The following is a 21,991-nucleotide window of genomic DNA, read 5'->3' on the forward strand; positions in this document are numbered from 1 at the left end:
ACTTTGCCCTAAGAGGTTGATGTAGCAGAAAGAAAAGAAATAGCACGATCCATAACGTTAAAATGCAAAAGATTGGAAGGGATATATGAAAGTGCGTGGAAAAAATCCTAGCCTAACTCTACCCCCCTCATTAGCCCTCACCCAATCCCTAGCTAATGCATGAGCTATCATAAATGAAAGGAACTTTAAATATCCCAACCCTGATGATGAATCAATGAAAGCTTGCAACCTATGCTATGCATCTAAAAGAAAAATTAATGAAGAAAAAGGTGCACAAGAGGGGTGGTAAATAGGTCGAGGAAAGGGGTAACTGAGGTCCGACGATTGCTCCTTGTTCTCATCATAACGCTCAAAGATGATGGAATCTCATAGCTGGTACAAACTCTGTTGCATCCTCCATCAAGTAAGCAATAAAGCCCTACCATACTATTGACCACTTGCACCCTTTGATTGATGGGTCGGCCTAGGAATTGTTCGTCCCCTTAAGGTTGGAGGCACCTAATAGGCCCTTTTGATAACCCTCCATATTTAAGCATGGTAACTTGTTTACAAATCATAAGCTAGGAAAACATTTAAAGATGATGCTTGTGTGAAGTAGTTTGATGCCTTTTGTATTAAATATAATATACTTTGATACTCTTATGGTTCTTGCACCTATGATGTTTCTCTCACTTGATTTTATGAGTATGTTTCAGATGCTTACTCCTAGGTATAGCTACCATCCCTTGAGGGATTGTATTGATGACTACACTTAGCACTAGAGCTAGAACTTTGGCCACCTTTGGATGCATCTAGCAATTGATGACACTCTCCTCTTCCTCCAAGACCTAAAACATTGCACATTTCAGCCAGAGCATTACCTGGAGAGTAGTTGGACACCAGAGATGACAAGACATCCCCAGGCTCGCATTGCACCTTATTGATGGTTGTTGCCCTGTTTTTGGGATCGTTTGATAATAATGATGACTTGAGACCCCTCTGGCAGGGATGGTATACTACTCTAGATGATGATGTCATTCCCTAGCCTTATGGCATCCCCTTCGTGTGGCTTGAATTGATGATGTAGGCTTAGTTAATGATGATGTATTATTGAGGGAGCCTTTGCTTGATGAGGAGATGTGGCTTTTGAAGTGAGGAGCACCTTCTTGAGTCCCCATGGAACTTTTTGTCATTTGACGAGAAAGACACTTTTTGGAGATGATGTCACCTTTGGAAGCCTTTAGCTGACATGTGTGGGTTGAAAGAGGAATATTTTTATGTTTATGTCGATAGGCATACCTATTTCAACCTATGGATGTTGGTTTCCAGAATTTTAAATTTTTTTATGAATAAACATACAAGATTGAATGCTAGTAGAATATTCATCGTCGTATAGCTTGATCAACCATTGTGGTTTCACAGAGGATAGTTGGAGGGTCGTCTCTTGCACATTACATAGCGTTTACTAAATATTTAAATAATGAATTTGAATAGATACGCCTTTCCCCTACCCAAGGTCACCACGTTACTAGATGCATTACGGCAATCAAGATGTGGTTCATGAAATCTTGACTTCTATTTATTCATTTCTTGTCTTCGTGATCATCATTTGAACATGTTCCTAAAAAACATGCTCATGCGATTTGTTGCAAATAATTCATACATAGTATACCATTTGAATAATTTGCAACGAACATACCATATGAATAATTTGCAAATGTAAATGTTAAATAATAATTTAATAAATGTTATATAATATCGTCATAATTAAGTAAATGTTATATAATGATTTAATTTAATAAATGTTATAACTTAATTTATTTTAAGTAAATGTTATATATAATATATTATTTTAATAATTTAATTTAATATGTTTGTTGATATGTTTAATATAAGCCTACCGGCATATATCAACCACATGCACTAATGTGGTTGTGCTAGTTTATTACTAAGTTAGCTACCTATGGAGGTCGACTTGTGACCTACCTTACTTGTAATCAGAGATATGATTTTTAGGGCATTTAGTCAATTTTTGGACTAAATCAACTTGGTTTCCCTGATATAAATAGAGGGAAATTGATCTAGCCTTGGATCATTATCACACTCACATAATGAGAGAGTGATCACTAGTTGTCTCTTTTATCTTGGTCACTATGGAGCATTGAATGAGCAAATTGTCTTGGGGAAGATATTGTGGCTGGACGGATTTTTCTCTTGGAAGATAAATGGTGATTCTATGGTGATTTTGTGCAAATTTATTATAAGGGTCTTCGACCATCCTGTATTTGTTGTAGAATTAGGGTTTCAATGAAATCTTCATCAAGTGTGTTGAATCTTTTATGGCTCTGACATTTCCTTTGCAAGATCATCAAGTTTCCATCAAAGAACCTTAGTATAGATTCCTTGCTTTTTATCTCCAATTCGATTTGAAGTCTTTGGGGTTTGTGAAGTAGAGAAACCTCATTGAAGCCTTTTCTCTCTCTCATAAATCTCTTCCATTGATCATCTTCCATAGACTTTGCCTTCGACTCCATTAGCCCTTTGATTGAGAAAAGAGTTAATCCACTATCATGTCAATGATCTTAAAATTAAAACCCTAAATTTTAAATTTTTATGTTTTCTAGAATAAAATAGAGTTAGGTTACGGCAAAATCTGCACTTTATAGCATTATTTACCTTGGATCTTTTGTTCCTAGGGTTAGGCTTTGCATGTACTAAACTGGGAAAGTATAAATATTATTTTCATGCATGAATTTTCTTGCTGTTTTATGTGTTTTCAGTCGTTAAATTGTTACAATTCTATTTCCTAGTTTATCAATTAAATAGTCTTTGTTTCTCACTTGTCTATCATCAAATTTAGACTATTTTTTTATCACTGTTATAAATTTTGCATGCTGTAATTGTGCTGCTAGAAAACCTAGTATATAACGGCAATTTGTAATTTAAAGATACCATGTGTTTGGGAACCTATTTGAGCTTCTCCAGGATTTGTTAAGCCCTCTAGATTTAGCCATAGGGTCCTTTGAACTCGTTGTCATGAAATTACATCTTATCTCACCCAAAACGCCAAGTATTGAACATCACACTTGGGTGATTTTATTAGTAGAACCCTTGGGGGTTTTTAGCATGGGAACACTTGGGTTATCTAATCGCTAAGATCTGTTGAGGAAGCCTCCCTTGCAGGTATAATATTTGACCACAGAATAGCAGGGGAACAGTTGCTAAGGAGAAAGTGGTAACTGATCACATTGCTGCTTTAAATATAGAGTTCTTAGTGAGGCTTTGCACTAAAAGGCTAAATTTGGCAATAACATGTACCAAGCTGGATCTCACTGAAAACAGACTTTGTTTTCATACTACTAAGTACCAGAAACAAAAGAGGGATTTTATTGCATTCTTTTACAAACAAATCTTGATAACATGACTAGATTGGATTAATGCAACAGACGGAATATGCAAGAGGGATAGCCAAGAGGAAAGAAAAGAGTACAATGGCACTTCTCAAATTCTTTAATAAACAGTCCCTGCTGATTATGGGGTTCTTTCCTATACTTTTAACTGCACAGATCCTTGAGTGCCAGAAGACAAATAAACAAATCAAGAATAAGATGCTGGCTAACATAGGGAGTGGATCACAGTCTTTAGCTAGATTTTCAACACTCACAAGAATTAGATATTAAAAAAAAATCAAAAAAATAGTTTGAGGCAGAGATTTCTTTCACACAAGAGCCCTATAACAAGGTGGAAAGGGGAAAGAACTGTCTGAGAAAATCTCCAGGGTCCATAAGAGAATTCAAAGACTGGATGGACAAAATAATTGGAATACAGAAGTCACTAGCATAATTTGTGAGTGAATTGCAAACAGGCATTTATAAATTTTGGATACAGAACCAGACATGTAGCTTATCTACATATGAAAACACTAGTTTTAAAGGGATAAGAATGTCTTCTTTTTTATAACTTAGATAATGTCCCTTTAGAGCTCCTATAAAACTTTGTGGGGTCAGTCCTGTCACAAATACAAGTAATAAAAATAAAAGTAGAATGTGTTTAAGATTCCAACCATGGAGCCCCCAGCTGCTGTAGAATAGGCTGTACTTCCAGTAGGGGTGGCCACTATGACTCCATCAGCTTGAACCTGGTATTAAAGGGAAAATGGAGTCACTATATCTCACATATTATCTCATTACACAAAAGGGAATAAAATAAATCATTGTTCACTCATCTCTGTTAATTAAATGAAAACTGCTTCACAATCATAAGTAGAGGGGAGAACTCAAAATCTTACTTTAGTTATAAGGTGATTGTGCTCATAACATTCAATCTTACAAAGGTAAGGATTGGAACCACGATCAACCACAACTTCATTAAGGACATCAAACACTTTTCCTGGCACAGCAATCCCATTGCGGAATATCTCACTACGTAGTCGCATTCTGAGTGTTATGTAAACTCCATCTGTTGTAATATTGCCATGAATAATAGACCTCAAATCTCTTTGGAAATCTGCAAACTGTTGTTTATGATAGATGAGAGAAATTAGCATAGCAAGCATAATGTGCTGATGGAAAACCTCCAGAACAAACAACAGATTTTTGAGTTGAATTAACTTTACTGAGGTTTGAACATTACATGATGTGCAGTGAGAAATCCCAGAGAGCCAAGATTGAAGGAAACCACAGGGGGAACTGCTCCACGAAATAAGTTTGAAGCATGAAGTATCACACCATCCCCACCCAAGCATGCAACAAAATCCACTCTTTCATGAAGATCACTGCATTAAGAGACATGTTTCCAAAAAGAATTAAAGGTGTACCATCCCATTTCTCAGTTCACGGTTCTTGGTCTCCAAATAACAACTGATCAATTAATCTTCAATAATTGGGAGACTATATAATGAAAGCCGAAGTATGTTAAATAAAGAACCATACCTGACATCCTGAATATGAAAGGTTTGAATGAAGCCAAATCCAGAGAGGCTTGCAAACATGTCATGAACCTCAGGCTCCACTAAAACATTCATTTTTTCTTGATAATACAGGAAAGAAGCTACCTACACGTACAAAAAGAGGTAGCTGAAACAGCTGAACTGGCAGACGTCTGAAAATAAGACTCAAAATTTGCAAAACAATTACCTGACATCACATAAAACAACTAAAGAAAAAATTTGGAAAAGGAACAATAAGTTTTAAGGGAAGTGCACGAGTGTGAGAACTCAAGTAAGAGAAAGGCAACCAAAGATGCAACAAAGGTTGAACAAGACAGAATATTGGATGGAAGGCAGAAGAAGAAAACAATGCAGATGTAAGTTGTAACAAAGGGCGAAAAGGCCCAATGGAAAAAAGGCAATGTTTGTGAGGCATAAGGGAGGATGACACCAGAAAAAGAATACGATAACTCTAATTTTGAACGCGATGGACCAAAAAAATAATGCTGCTTGACATTTGAGTAATAGTGTGCTATTCTGACATACTAAACGAGAGAAATTAAGTTGTAGTAAAATTGGCCAAGGAAAATTGAGTTAAACAGGCATCTAAGTTAATTATCCATTTGATTAACTTATAGAACAAACGAAATAATTAGAAATTGGATAGGGGTTAAGTATGGCAGAAAATTTAGTTGGCTAGTTTTATGGAAGTGCCACAAGAGGCATCAACTGCATCATGTTGAATTTAGGAATAACTGCCAAAGTGGGTCAGCTACAAATTAGCTCTACCATAAGAGACAGGACTAAATAGGAGTTTCCAAAAAGCACTCTGCTTAGAGGAGATGAGAAGGAAAGTGGGAGAGGAAACCAATTCTCAGACCTTCTTACTGTTGAAAATGATGTAATCTTTACATTTGACCATGGCTAAGGCCAATCTAGTACACATAGGCTCATAACCCCTCTCAACCACCCTACTCTTAGTCGTGTATGAATAGGCAACTTTCATTTATAATTGTTTACCAACTGATTCTTATTCATCTTTTATCAAAATGATTTGCTTAAGAGCACCATCCAGAGTTATGGTCACTTTTATCCATGGGTTTCTTTCTCTTTCTAGCACACTTGTACATGGGTTATTTATCTCTGTACATTTGTGCCACTCTTAGCTGATTTCTCTTCAAGAATTGAGCTGCTCTAATGCTGGTTTATTGTCTCTTTAATGCAGAACTTGGGTTTGCATTGATTCTGTTTGCTTCTTTGACCATCTCTGGTGTACCTCAACAAGGTATCATAGTAGGTGTGATTCTGTGAACCTCAATTCCTTGGATGATCCAAAGATTTTTGGCTAGTGGCATCACCTAAGGGATATGGAAATAGAGCTTTGGATCATCTCTTTTATGGTTTTTGAAGGTTTTCCATAGGGTTTAAACCCTCTCCTTCAAGGACTCACCTTAGTAACTGATCCAAAGATTTTTGGCCAGCAGTATCACTCAAAGATTCTTTGCAACTATAGAAGTAAGGTTTTTGGATAATCTCTTTTAAAGTTATCACCAAATAATCACAATGTCAAACACAACGAAAAATCACCTTCAAAAAATATGCCACTGATTTTTTGGAAAAACGCCAAGGCTATGAAAAAATGCCAATATAAGCCCAATATTTGAATATTTCTGGTCATTTTTCTGACTTACATTTTATGTTGGGAGTTGTTAACTCTTAGCTTCTCACTTGGTGCAACATTCCCTTGTTAGGAAAAATGTTGAGAGGGCGGGCGGGACGGTGAATCAATATTTTACAAACTTCGATTTTTCAATTTCTTATTCTGATTTATGTACGCTATTGGCATTAAGGAAACACGCCTATGTACCCGACTGCGATTAATGCAACCCACATACATCCAAATAACTAGTTTATCATTAATTTCGTTAACTATTCATTTTTAACCAGTGCATCATTACTTCATTATTCATTCATTAAGCAACAGTAAAAGGCAAATAGATAATCAACACACAAGAAACATATCAACACACATGAATACCAAGATTTTGGGTGGAAACACAATGTGGGAGAAAACCACCGTTGTTGCCGTCTTTGTCTTCTTCTTTATTATAAAGGAAAACTTCTTACAATCTTGTACTAGCACAGACTCTAACCAGTATGTAGACACCCACCTACAGAAGGCTACAACCTTCTCTCATTCTCCAGCACCCACTGAAAGGGAGCTCCAACCCCCTAATCTCATTTACCAGCTCCTCCTGAAAGGGAACTCCTACCCCCTTTCTGAAGATTGCTACCCTCAGCTCCTTGTGGACCACTTTTCAGAATGTTTCAAATTGGATCCACCTATCAAACAATCATCAAACCAACCTGTAGGCCACCTTTCATCAAATTTTCAAACTAGACCCATATCAACCATAAACCCAAACAAACTGAAGCATTGAATCTGAGATACTGTCACACTGTAAATCAACTGAAATTCTGAAGAATCAAATCACTGAATGCAGAACCCAACCAGAAACAATAAATATCAAATTATGTACGTGACTGTGTTGAATAAAACTTGCGTATATACGCGATTTCTCTGTATAACATCTGCGTACAGATCTTAGAATACTTAACACTTAAATCATTAATCATTGAACCATTCATAAACCATTTCACCAGCTATAGATCATAGAATCAATCACAGATTTCTGAACCAATTATAGATCATACACTCAGTCATACTTTTGTGCCATTAAACTTGAACAATTCAACCAAGTCACCTCAATCATGATAAAGACATCATCGACAGACAACAGCAAGTAAACCAAATAACATCAACTGTAAACATCAATCATTAGATCTATAAACATCTATCAACAGATCAAACCCTGGTTTATGTACGTGATCTCTATAAGGAACATTAGCATATGTACGCGCTTACCATGCACAACACCCACGTACAAATCTGCACATACTGAAAAATTATTTCGCAGAATATATACACGACCCTTCAAAGGTGGATCCGCGTATGTACGCGACTATGCCCAAACATACCTGTGTATAGATCTGAAAACTTTCGCTGCAAACACAATTTCACTTTCTGCAACCTTGAATGTCAATACTACAGAATTCTGAATAAATTGTTTAGATCATAGCATCACAGTTTCATCAATATTAGACATTTGTAGCAAGTAAATCAATTAAGCATACATGTCAACATATTTCAGATCTGAGTCTTCTCCTTGCTCCCTAGTGCACACTTGTTTCAGATCAAATCATTCATAAACAACACAATACTTGCACACATAACACTTTGATCTCCATCTTCTTATATAGCTTTAGCCTCAACCAATACCTTAGGCCAATCCCTTAGTAATGTCAATGGTATTCTTTGATAGGATCAAATAACCCTTGTCGCACTCATTAATGTGGGTCAATATTCAAGTTACCATGGTGCGGATTTTGTACGCAACTTTTCTTCACAACACACGCGTATGTATGCAACCTTTCTACATAGGATCCATGTATACCTTCCCAAACTTTATATTCAACATCCATCTGTTTCTGATCTGTCATTTCTTTGTTCATCACTTCTATAGCATATGCTCCAGCCTGCATAATCATTATGTTATCGTAATGTTGACATATTTATTAAATAGGTTGCCATCAAGGACGACAAGTTAGCCATAATGCCAACAATCTCCCCCTTTGGACTTGATGGCAACCACTTTGGTGTTTGGTTACCATCTGACCATTTGTAAGCACCTACAAACACACCTGCAAGTACTAAGGCTTCTTACCAAGCTCCTCCAAGCATTCTTCTCCCAAACACCAAGCTTCTCTCCCCCTTTGACATTAAGGCCAACGGTTTACCAATGATGAATGAATACCACTTTTATAGAAACTGTATTTTGACCATGCTCCCCCCTGAGCATGTGTTAAAGATATCCAAATGACTCAACCAAAAACCTTTCCTAACACCAATGACTCATTATTACATCAAATACCCAATCATTTGGGTTTACATTTTTGACTCATCATTACATCAATTGCCCAAAATAATGGGTTTACATAAAAAGCATGTTTAATCCCAATATCCTATATATGTTTGAATATTACAGTGATTACATCATGGCTTTGTACATGACCTTTGCATCAAGGGACAGATATGACATATATAACCAATAACCAGGAACTCAACAATGATAGGTATTAGCAACCTCCATACATCAGATAAGAACCTACAACATGACTATTTTATAGCAGCAATATAACAACAACATGAAAATTTCCAGCAGTAACAGTAAAAGTATCCAGACATGAGCAAAAATATGCAACAAAACATGCTTATGGAACTTTTGCCGCATAGAATATCTAGGCACCGCGACAACGGCTCAGATCAGGGGCTGTCACCTTGATCCCCAATCTCTCCGTTTAAGTTGTCTCCCTATAGCAGACTAAGGGAGGTAGACCCTACGAAAATGGAAAGAGCTAATTGGGAACCAACCAATCCGAGAGACACAATTGAGCGGCCAAGTACTTGCTTAGATCTAGCAAGATTTTAAAGGATCTGATTAGATTTAGATGATTGATACTAGTTCCTTGTGGAGTCAACTATCTTGCTAAGTAAATTTAGGATGAAGTACAAGATGGACAATGTAGTATCCCTTATCAAGGGTATCCCTCAAACACAAGCAAACTCCAACCAGAGATGGATTGGGAGGGCGTTTACCAGATACGTCACCTCTGAAAAGAGGACAAGTTCTGGAGGCTACCTGGCCCTTTCCAGACTCTGCCTAAGAGTATAGGAGAAAAACACACAAGTGGTATGGTAGCCGGGGAGCTCAAAGAGATAAAAATAACAGTAGTGCAACATACAATAATGTATACATGGAATATAAGCAGATACTCGAGAAATGCAGAGAGAAATGCTAAGCCATTTTATTATACTGAGTAATGGAAAGAGTACAAGAGGTGATCAGAAAGATAGCACCTCGACTTGCACAAGGCAAGTGAAGAAATACACTCATAATGGTAAGGAAATGGCCTCTCTCTGAACTGCGTCCAAGCTGCCGGAGAACTGTTGTGTTGTTGCTACTGTTGGAATCAAGTGAGGATTTGGGGCTGTTCCCCTCCTCAGAAAATGTTGAAACTCTGGAATCAACCTCTGCTCAATAAACCCAGAAAAGCCCAAAAAGCTTTTCTAAAATCGCTGACCCCCGAAAATCACCCCTTTGAGGATCTATGCTATCCCTCAAGGCTCTGCGCTGCCCCTGAAGAAAATCCTCCAAAACTCTACCCGAGACTCTGCCAAAATCCTCGAACATGCAAGGGCTGATCCCTTGCTCAATCTCCAAGCTCAAATCCTCCACATAAACCCAATCCGGAGCTCCTACCAAAAGGGACTGCGTCCTCCCCTCTCACGACTGCACAGTCATCAAAATGCTCAGCTCCTCCTCAACTCCAGAGAACGCTCCTCCTGAAAAATACTGATGAAACTACCTTGCCCAAGCAGGCACTCGAAGTCCCCGGGGCTAAGGGTGAGATCTCCAAACGGAGACACTCGATGCACTAAACAGTGCTGCAAACAAGCCAAACAGCCAGCATGCTCTAAGTCGAAGTGACTAGCTCAAATGCAACATAATCTGATGCCCAAATGAGGAGGCTCCTCTCTCCTTTATAGTGTTGGCCTCTCTCAAAACCCTAAGGCCCACCTCCTCCAACGTAGTCTCTCTCTTGCCACGTGCTCCTACTCCATCTGCGCAGTCCCTCCAAGTGTCTACGTAGTCCTTTGACCCCCTTGGCTCCCCTTTTAAGTTACAACGTTGTGTTGCTAGGGAGTGACTTTATTCAAAAAGTGAGTTATGTCCCCCCTTTCCTCACCTTTTCATTTATAAATAACTATAGAAGGCAAAATTGAGCAAAATCGAATATTCCAATTAGCCATGGCTAATTAGGAATATTACAGTCTCCCCCGACAAAATGTTGCTTGTCCTCAAGTAACTAAAGTGATGGATGCTGCAAAATTTTCTCACTCTCCCAAGTGGCATCCTCATCCAGTTAATTCTTCCACCTCACCGAGAATTCCTGGACCGTCCTGGCCTCTCCCTGGTATCAATAATAGCCTCTGGCTGCAACACCAAATTCCCCTCATCATCCGTGGGTGGTAGCTCATCTGTCACTGTCACCTGCTGCCCCAATGCCTTCTTCAGGAATGATACATGAAAAACGTTATGAATCTTGCTGCCTTGGGGCAGCGCCAATTCATACGCAACCTGTCCAATCCTGTGTATCACCTTGTATGGCCCATAAAAGCTGGGCTTGAGCTTCTCAGCTCCCTTCTTCTTCAGTGACGACTGTCGGTATGGCTGTAATCGTAGGTAGACCAAGTCCCCTGCCTCAAACTATCTCTCCACCTGTCCCCTGTCAGCATACAGCTTCTGTTGATTCTACATTGTAGCCATATTATCTTTGAGAGCTCGGAGGATATCCTGACTCTCTTGGATCCAAATCTTGGCTCTCGGAGCCTTGCTAGCACCAAACATCACGTCAGCAAAAGATAAAAGATGATATCCATACAAAGCATAGAATGGTGACATACCAATGGACATGTGATGTGTAGTGTTGTAGCAGTACTCCCCCAGATGCAGCCACTTCAGCGATGCTCGTTGCTGCCCACTGACATAGTTACGCAAGTAGCCCTCCAGCCACTTGTTAACTATCTCTGTCTGCCCATCCGTCTGTGGGTGATAATTGGTACTCGGTGTCAACTCCGTCCCCACCAACCGGAAAATCTCCTGCCAAAATCGGCCCATGAAACGGTTGTCCCTGTCACTAATAATGGTCTTAGGAAGACCATGTAGCCTGAAGACCTCTCTGAAGAACAGCTCGGCCACCTACGCTGTTGTGTAGTGTGTGGATATGGCGAAAAAGTGTGCGTACTTTGTCAGTGGATCAACGACGACACAAATACAATCCTTGCCCTGCACCATGGACAACCCTGTGATGAAGTCCATCGAAATACACTCCCATTTCCCCTCCGGAATGGGAAGAGGCTGCAATAATCCTGCGGGATGGCTCATCTCCCCCTTGTTCCTCTAGCAAATATCGCACTCCCGAATATGCTGGAGTACGTCCTCCTTGAGGCCCTTCCATGAGAACCTCTCTCTAATGGCCCTGTAGGTTTTGGTAAACCCCTGATGGTCGGCCAATGGTGAATCATGTGATGCCTGAAGTATCTTCTTCTTGAGCTAAGATCCCTTAGTCAAGAAGATCTGGTCCCTATAGTAGATGATCTCATCGACTACCCTGTACCTGTCATCCGCCACCTGTCCATCCAGAACCTCACATGCAAATCTGTCCTTGGAGTACTCTACTAAGAGTCGAGCCCTCCAGTCTGCGCCCAAGCTCATAGGAGACAACGTGGCTAGTCTACATGAAAGGGCATCTGCTACCACGTTGTTCTTACCCTTGACATACTCAATGTCAAAGTCATACGCTTGGATCTCACTGATCCACTTTTGTTGCCTCTCCTATAGCTGTTTCTGCTCCAAAAAGAACTTGAGGCTGTTGTGATCAGTCCTCACCCTGAACCTGTTACCCACTAAATACTGTCGGAATTTGGCCAATGCATGCATAATGGCCAACATCTCCTTGTCGTATATAGAATACAACCTCTCGTGCAGAAGGAGCTTCCGACTCTCAAAGGCTATAGGGTGACCTCCCTGCATCAATACTGCGCCGATCCCCTCTCCCGACGCATCACACTCCAAAACAAATGGCTGTGAAAAATCCAGCAATACAAGCACTGGGCAGTTGCTCATAACCTCCTTGAGCCTATCAAAGGCTCGTTGCGCTATATCCGACCAACTGAATGCCCCCTTCCTCGTCAGATCTGTCAGGGGTGTAGCAAGCTGTGAGAAACCCTTGACGAACTTCCGGTAGTAAGTACAAATGCCAATGAATCCCCGAAGTTCTGTCACGTTCCTCGTCTCCGGCCAATCTCTGATGGCTCTGATCTTCTCCTCGTGGACTCTCACTCCGTCCACCACTATGATGTGTCCCAAGTACAACATCTCCGTCAACGCAAACTCACACTTCGAGAGCTTGGCATAGAACTGCTGCTCCTCCAAGATGCGCAACACTATCTCAATGTGTTGGAGATGCTCCTCCCAAGTCCTGTTGTCAATGAGAATATCATCAAAGAACACCAACACAAACCTCCTTAAATGTCTGCGGAAGATGTGATTTATGAAAGACTGGAATGTAGCTGGGGCATTAGTTAGCCCGAAGGGCATCACCAAAAACTCAAAGTGCCCATAGTGACACCTGAAGGCGGTCTTGGGAATGTCCTGCTCCCTCATGCGAATCTGATGGTATCCAGATCTCAAATCAACCTTTGAGAAGAACCGTGCTCCTCTCAACTCATCGATCCTAGGTATGGGGTACATGTTCTTAAGGGTCTTCTTGTTTAGGGCCCTGTAGTCAATGCACATCCTCAATGTGTCGTCGTTCTTCTTCACCAACACCACAGAAGAAGCAAAAGGACTCGTGCTCCGCCGAATGTGCCCAAGAGCCAACAACTCTTGAATGGCCCGCTCAATCTCGTCCCGATAGGCCTTGGGATGCCTATAGGGGGTAGTAATCACTACCTGTATGCCCTGCTCAAGCTCAATGGTGTGCTTAAACCCCCGGTTCGGGACTGTCCCGGCGGGATCTCCCCAAACACTGTGGCATACTGGTCAAGGATGGATCGTATCTCTAGATGCACCGTCTGCCCTGTAGTCCATGCCTCTGATGCACGCAGCTCCACTGCGCACTCTACGTCTCCCTTCCGGAAGACTGTCTCCATTCGATGAGCCGAAATAGTCTGAGGCGGATATGTGTGTTGTCTCCGTATCTTCTCATGCCTCCCTATCTCCTCATCATCCCACTCCATCTCTAGGGCCTTCCAATCTGTCGTGACCTTCCCTAGAGTAATAAGCCATTGAACACCCAGTATCATGTTGGTGTCCGAAATATTGACCACGAAAAAGTGGTCAGTCAGTGTGTAGGTGCCCATCGTCACTGATAACTCTGGGACATAACGAGCACACACCATGGTCTGATCTCCTGGGACCAAAACTGAAAAGCCATCGAAGCTCTTTGTCTGTATACCTCTCCGCTCAACCATCTGTGCATTGATGAAGTTGTGGGTTGCCCCACTGTCAACCAAAACTGATACTCGTTGGCCACATATTGTCCCCCGTACGCGCAGCGTCAAATAGTTGGGAACTCCTCGCAATGCTGCAACGGCCCCTCCTGTAGATGCAAACGCTGCACCACCTGCTGCTGTTGGTGGAGGTGGCAAAAGATCTTGCGCAGCATGACTATTTCCTGCCTCCACATCATCCTCCTCATCCTCTTCCCCGCTGCTCTTGAAGAAGACCTCAATAAATTGTGCTTTGCCAGTAGCACATCTATGTCCCGGTGCCCACGGCTCCTGATAGGTAAAGCACAACTGCTTCTTCTTCAACTCCCTCCTGGCATCATCATCAATATGGGCTCATCCTGGATTCCCCTTTGGAGGCGGAATCCTCACATCCTTCCCCTTAGGCTAGAAAGCCTGCCTCTAGGGGTAAGATGTCCGGGTCCTGGGTAAGGTATCCTGTAAGTCTCGGGTCCTGCTAATAGCATCCTGGAGTGTGGCTGGTCTAGTGGATCTGACTAGACCCCGAAGTGGCTCTGCTAACCCCTCCACAAACATGTAAATCCTCCGTGCCGCGGATAGATCTGGCACCATCATTGAAACCCTCAAGAAGTCTGCAACGTAGGTCTCTGGGTTCCCGGTCTATTTAAGCCTCGTCAGCTCAACAAAGTGTTGTTCCGAATCCCCCCGGTCAAACCTCTCTATCAATCTCCGGGTGAACTCGGCATATGTCGTCACTGTGGAGTGTCCGAGTGTAACCATCCCATGGAACCACCATTCCTGGGCCTCACCATCCAAATGTAATGTCGCCACCTTGATGGCCTCTGTCTCCGACATCTGGTTAAGCTGGAAATAGATGTCCAGCTTCTCCACCCAAGACTTTGTCGAACTGTTTGATGAGCCACCAAATGTAGGCAAGTGGAATCTACTAGCTGTGCGGTGGGTGTCTCCATCATGATAATGTCGGTATCCTCTGTGATGATTGCAGGGTCTACTATCCCGCTGAAGCTGAACAAAGTCTCTGAATGAGAGAGCATCCCTGAACTCCTGCCCATAGGCCTGGTACTCTGCAAAATAATCGCCCATATGACTGGGCTCCGCCTCATGCTGGGCTCCGACCCCCGTGTCTGCTCCTAGGAAAGTGGGCATGGTAGAGCGTGTAGGGGCATGTGAGGCCATCTACGGAGTAGTATCACGCTGAGTGGCACCCTGCTCTGGCAAATGGTGGGATGTACTTGATCCCTCACCAACCTGGAAAACCCTTGGGTTCTCACGCTGTCTAGCCTCCACCACCGTGAATCTCTGCCCCATCACCTCGATCTGCCTCGACAGATCCTGTACTGATTTGAGGAGCATGTCCGCAAATCTCTTCCCGTCCTCATCTGCCATCGGATCCTTCTGCTCTACGTCCACCACAAGCTCCTCCTGTTCTGCATTCACCACAGGCTCCTCCTGTTCTGTGTCCACCACCCGAACACAGTCTCCCTCTCCGTAGGTGTTCTCCAACCTACGCTCAATATTTTTGTATTTCCTACCTCTGTAACAGATTAGGGTTTCTCCCTCGGTGTCATAGACTGCTAACTCCACAGGCTGAGCCAAATCTATGCTCTGATACCATTGTAATATCCCTTATCAGGGGTATCCCTCAAACACAAGAAAACTCCAACGGAGATGGACTGGGAGGGCGTTTACCAGATATGTCACCTCTGGAAAGAGGACAAGATCTGGAGGCTACTTGGCCCTTTCCAGACTCTGCCTAAGAGTATAGGAGAAAAACACACAAGTGGTATGGTAGCGGGGAGCTCAAAGAGATAAAAATAACAGTAGTGCAACATACAATAATGTATACATGGAATATAAGCAGATACCCGAGAAATGCAGAGAGAAATGCTAAGCCATTTTATTATACTGAGTAATGGAAAGAGTACAAGAGGTGATCAGAAAGATAGCACCTCGACTTGCACAAGGCAAGTAAAGAAATACACAGAATGGTAAGGAAATGGCCTCTCTCTGAACTGTGTCCAAGCTGCCGGAGAACTATTGTGCTGCTGCTACTACTGGAATCAAGTTAGGATTTGAGGCTGTTCCCCTCCTCAAAAAATGCTGAAACTCTGGAATGAACCTCTGCTCAATAAACCCAGAAAAGCCCAGAAAGCTTTTCTAAAATAGCTGACCCCCGAAAATCACCCCCTTGAGGATCTACGTTGTCCCTCAAGGCTCTGCGCTGCCCCTGAAGAAAATCCTCCAAAACTCTACCCGAGACTCTGCCAAAATCCTCCAATATGCAAGGGTTGATCCCTTGCTCAATCTCCAAGCTCAAATCCTCCACAAAAACCCAATCCGAAGCTCCTACCAAAAGGGACTGCGTCCTCCCCTCTCAAGACTGCGCAGTCATCAAAATGCTCAGCTCCTCCTCAACTCCAGAGATCGCTCCTCCTGAAAAATACTGATGAAACTACCTTGCCCGAGCAGGCACTCGAAGTCCCCCGGGGCTAAGGGTGAGATCTCCGAACGGAGACACTCGATGCACTAAACAATGCTACAAACAGGCTAAACAGCCAGCGTGCTCTAAGTCGAAGTGACTAGCTCAAATGCAACATAATCTGATGCCCAAATGAGGAGGCTCCTCTCTCCTTTATAGCATTGGCCTCTCTCAAAACCCTAAGGCCCACCTCCTCCAATGTAGCCTCTCTCTTGCCACGTGCTCCTACTCCATCTTCGCAGTCCCTCCAAGTGTCTACATGGGCCCCCTTCTCTACGTGGTCCTTTGGCGGCTTGGCCCCCTTGGCTCCCCTTTTAAGTTACAATGTTGTGCTACTAAGGAGTGACTTTATTCAAAAAGTGAGTTATGTCCCCCCTTTCCTCACCTTTTCATTTATAAATAACTATAGAAAGCAAAATTGAGCAAAATCGAATATTCCAATTAGCCATGGCTAATTAGGAATATTACAGACAACTGCTACTTTGATGATTAACTACCCTATATGAAAATGCAATTCCTATGACTTGCGTGAAATGCAAGAATGTTGGTTGGTTTTATTTAAATGCCTATTCTAAGTATGTCCTTTGATATTTGTCTATATTGAGCCTAAACTTTATAGTGAATGGCAGACAAAAGTCAAGGTGAAGCACATGAGGGTGTGATTAACAAGCCCTCTCCTTGAAATCTAACGTACATGGTGCCTCATACACTGCAGAAGTTGTGGCTCTGACGACTGCAAGGTCACCGTTTTAGACAATAAAAAGACTAGACTTCTCAAGAGAAGACACAAAGGTGTTCCTATCTTTCTTTCAACCAAGCTTATGCTTAGAGGTCGATTATTAAATGCAAGATTAACTTAAAGTGCGGAATGCAAGGAGGAATTATAACATGATTAGTGAAGCGAGATTTGAAACTTAAGAGCACTTAGATTTGCGATTTATTATGAGTTATACGTTGAGTGCTTGGACAAAGATTCAATCTCAATTACAAAGATAAATGCTCGTTCTAACAAGATAAAATATATGACTAAAATGAAGCTTCCACAAGATATACAATTTGCTACAAGTTACAATAGAGCACTTATAAATTCTTCAATGTAAAGATTGCCCAGAACAGTCACTTTTAAAACAAATAATCTAAAGATGCTCAACACGTGATTAGATCTCCAATTGATCAATTATCCTCAATGCTACACAAATGGAATAAATTATCTTTAATGCTATTTAGCTCAAAGAGAGTAAATCTTTACACAATTATCCTTAGATTTTCCAATGAAACAAGAAAGCCAATCATAGAATATTAGATATCAAAAACTTCTTAGACTTATCTTCCTTAACCAAGCATATGAAATAGATGTGCCTTAAAACGCAAGCTTCTGTACATGCAACTTCAAGTTACGAAAATTATAAGATAGCAAACATTAAAATATCAGTCCCTAGTATTGTTTCAGCCTTACCAGTGATGAACATAGGGACGAAACAAATGGAACGGCAATAGATTAAATTCACTTTCAGCACTTTTACTTCAGAAATGTATTCAGGATATTAACCAGTGAATTTAAGATGCTAAGTTTAATGTCCAATCAATGAAACAAATTATCTTCTCAACTAATGATGCAACCAAGTATTATGATCAGACCTTAAAGCATTTTAAGACAGAATCAGACTTGTAGTTTATCCCAGCTATTAATGTCCTTGTTTAGGGATTTAATGCTTTGTATGATGAGATAGAGAGGTTTAGAGATAGAACCTGAAGGCCCTAGGCCTTGAAAGCAATTTGCCCAACCAAATCAGTGATGAGGAATCTGAAAACTCACACCTTGACTGAAAATTCACTGCAAATTTTGTTAATGCACCCACTCAAGGAATGCCTTCTCACCCACAGTTCAGATCTGAAACCCAAATTCTTTCTCAAACTCAAAAAATATTTTCAAATTCGTGTCACAGTGATTAGGATGGATAACAATTCGAGTTCCAGGGCCAAAAAGCCACGTCACATGAAAGAAATTGATGCTGCATTTAGGGACTTGAGGACTGAACAAAGGTGCGGATTAGAGGGAGGTTGCTACAGCAGCGTGGAAGAAAGGAGGCAACATTAATGGAGGGAGATAAGGGGATAGTGTTGAGAATTCAATAGGGCAATGAATATGTTAATTCTCTTAACTTGATAACTGTTTGTGTTGTCCTTTTACTTATTAGCTTTGTTCGTTATTATTCCAATATGCAATACATCAAACAACTACCAAAACAATAAGAACAATGACACAGTATCTAGGCTGCAAACCAAGGCCAAAACCCCTCCTCTTAAGGGGAAAACCCTTAAATCTCTTCTCTTCTTATAGATTCTTCAATTGATGAATACCATGACCTAGAGACTTAGACAAATACCCTCCAAGATCAATTTTACCACGGCCTCCTGCTGCAATATCTTCGACCTCCCCAATATATCCGACATTCTGCCCCCAGCAACTGTTGTTGCTTCTTTTGGAGACTTCGATCTCCCTCTAACAGCCTTCCCCTTGACTTCGTTTGCCTTGTCTTGAGTCTTTGGGCTAATAAGATACCCTAAGAGACCTTCGTTTGCCTCCCTTTCTCTTCTTCTTCCAAGATCGAACAAAAGATTCCAGCGCAGAAACCCCAACTTCGATCTTCACTAGAGAGATAGATAAAGCCCAAAACACTTCGACTTCCTCTTCTTCGCACTTCCTTCTTCGACTTCTTCTCTTCTACTTCTTCGCATATCAAGAGATGAGTGAGTGATCCAATGGAGGATGAGTTCCTCTCTATATATAGGCTCTTCCAAGGGTAGATGTGGCTCTTCATGTAGGCCGACTTGACAGCTCCTTAGGCCAACTTGATCTTGGAGGTATTTTGACACAAAAGGCAAAATGATTTTTCTTTACAATTTACAATGTGCCCATAGGGTCTTCAATATATGACAATGACTCTTATACCTAGGACAAACCCTAGAAGCACTCAATGGGTGCTTGACCTATAAAATAAAAGAACTTGAGCATGAAACCCATGCTCCAATAACAAGAATAATTTCTTTTCATTTTATAATTTACAAGAATACATTTCATACTTATGAAGACTGAACCTAGTTACACATTTTTCAACACTCCCTCTTAACTAGAGAGGTATTCATAAGAGGTACATGGTCATTCTCAATTTTAAGAGAACTCATAAGAAGAGTTGGATTGGTAACCCATCTATCTAGCGTAATATTGACCAGCATTGTCACATAGCAAGACCTTGACTAACAACTCTATCTCTCCACAAGATTAGAGCACAATGCTAGCGAGACCAATGATTTATAGACACCATCATCATTGTCTCTCAAGGTACACACTCCACCCGGGTGTTCACAAAGTATGACCTTCTCCATTGGACTATTCTTATCTTGGGTAGCTAATCCTCAAAGAATATCGGTCCACGACTACTCGTCTTGAATGCCCTACCACATTCTCAAAGAGTATCGAATTCCAAATGGTTACCCAATCCTCCATTCTTTCTTCCCAAGTGAAGACAAGAATGTTGTGTCTATGTCTCCCTCTCAATTAGGGAGGACAAATCAACCAAATCAAGCTTGTCTCAAGTATACAAGCTTCTTGTTTGGAAGTGATTTCGTCAATATGTCAACTACATGTTCATCAGTGGAGATATACCGCAGCCGCAGCACACCATTTTGTACTAGCTCTCGAATATAATGATACCTATTGCTTATGTGTTGTCTTTCCATGAAACACTGGATCCTCAGACAAACGAATGCAACTGGTGTTGTCACAAAGTATTAATATAGGGTTCATCGGTCCTTCAAAGAGGTTGGATAGCAGCTTCCTTAACCATACTGCTTCTTTGCTTACTTCACATGTTGCAACATATTCAGCCTCAGCACTACTCAAAGAAACGGTATCTTGCTTTCTACTCATCCATGAGACCATGGAGGATCCTAGACTGAAACATCCTCCCGTAGTGTTTCTTCCATCCTACTCACTGCCTCCCTAATCGGGATCTGTATATCCAATCAATTGGACATCATTCCTTCTATCATATTTCAGACATTAGTTGATGGTTCCTTGCAGATATCTCAGAATATGCTTTGTTGTTATCCAATGATCATGCTTCGGCTCCACTTGGAATTGACTGAGAACGTTTACTGCAAAACATGTCTGGTAGAGTATTCACTAAGTACATCAATGAGCCAACAAGTTGCCTATACTTGGAAGGATCCACAGGGCCAAATTCGAAACTCCTTAGTCTCTTCAAGTTTGTGATCATCGAAGTAGTCATAGGTTTACAATCCATCATGTCAAACCTATTTAGTATCTCGATCACATACTTTCCTTGACCCAAATAGACTTCATTAGGTCCTTGCCAGACTTCTAGTCCCAAATAGTAATGCATCAGCCCAAGATCCTTCATGTCAAATTCTGCTGCCAGTTGCTTCTTACATTCTTCAATTCGACCTTCTACACCTGTCAAGAGAAGATCATCTACATACAAAAGAATAATTACAAGTTCACCATTTACAACCTTAATATAAAGGTTTGAGTCAGCATAACTTTTTGTGAAGCCTATTCTTTGCAGGTATGCATCCATTCTAGCATACCATGCCCTTGGTGCTTCCTTGAGGCCATATAATGCTTTCTTCAATCTGCAAACATATGCCTTTCTATCCTTGACTTCAAATCCCAAGGGTTGTTCTATATAGACTTCTTCATCTATTGTGCCATTTAGAAACGCAGTCTTGACATCCATTTAGTGGATGTTCCATCCCATCGATGTTGCCAGAGAGACTAATGATTGAATCGTTGTATATCTTGTTGTTGGAGCAAATGTCTCTTCATAGTCAATGCCTTCAAGTTGAGAGAAGCCTCTAGCCACAAATCTTGCTTTATACTTATCTATGCTTCCATCAGCTGCATGTTTGATTTTATAGATCCACTTGGAAGTAACCACGGATTTGTCTTCAGGCCTACGTACAATCTCCCAAACTCCATTCATCATTATAGATTGATATTCTTCATTCATGGCATCCTTCCATTCTCGATGTTTTACAGCCTCTTCAAAGGTGGATGGTTCTGCTTATATTAATTTTGTCATGTATGCAGCATACCCAGAATACCTCTTGGGTCTCTTACTTTCTCTAAATGATCCTTGTGCTGCCCCATGACCTTCTGCATCAAGTAGTGTGGATTTCAACCAATTAGGTATTTTCCTTGTTTCTCGGAGGACCACGGGTTAGACAGGTTCACTAGGCCCTTCTTCTTCATGGTGTGATTCTTCTCCTTCCTTGTCAACTTCCTCCACAAATATCGAAAGTTCTTCATCATCAAAATCTATGGAAAGTTCTTTTGACTTTTTGAATGTTATACTCTCATCAAATATGACATCACGACTGACTTCAATGTGATGTCCATCTTTCATAT

The 21,991-nt window shown here is 41.2% G+C and overlaps 1 protein-coding gene across 3 annotated transcripts in view; it reads right to left on the reverse strand.

The window, feature by feature from the left end:
- NADK2 (NAD kinase 2) overlaps positions 1 to 21,991 on the reverse strand; it is a 137,257-nt gene that overhangs the window by 54,206 nt on the left and 61,060 nt on the right. For all 3 annotated transcript variants that reach the window (XM_089392312.1, XM_089392314.1, XM_089392313.1), the window contains exons 3-6: positions 4,911 to 5,032; positions 4,612 to 4,753; positions 4,268 to 4,492; positions 4,043 to 4,117 (exon numbers count right to left, since the gene is read on the reverse strand). In XM_089392312.1, the coding sequence (XP_089248438.1) occupies positions 4,043 to 4,117; positions 4,268 to 4,492; positions 4,612 to 4,753; positions 4,911 to 5,032 (564 nt within the window). The remainder of the gene's footprint in view (positions 1 to 4,042; positions 4,118 to 4,267; positions 4,493 to 4,611; positions 4,754 to 4,910; positions 5,033 to 21,991) is intronic.

The sequence above is a fragment of the Pinus tabuliformis genome, chromosome 1_1, assembly GCF_031772625.1.
Source record: "Pinus tabuliformis cultivar Carrire ecotype Pingquan chromosome 1_1, CPIR1, whole genome shotgun sequence".
Classification (NCBI taxonomy): Eukaryota; Viridiplantae; Streptophyta; class Pinopsida; order Pinales; family Pinaceae; genus Pinus; species Pinus tabuliformis.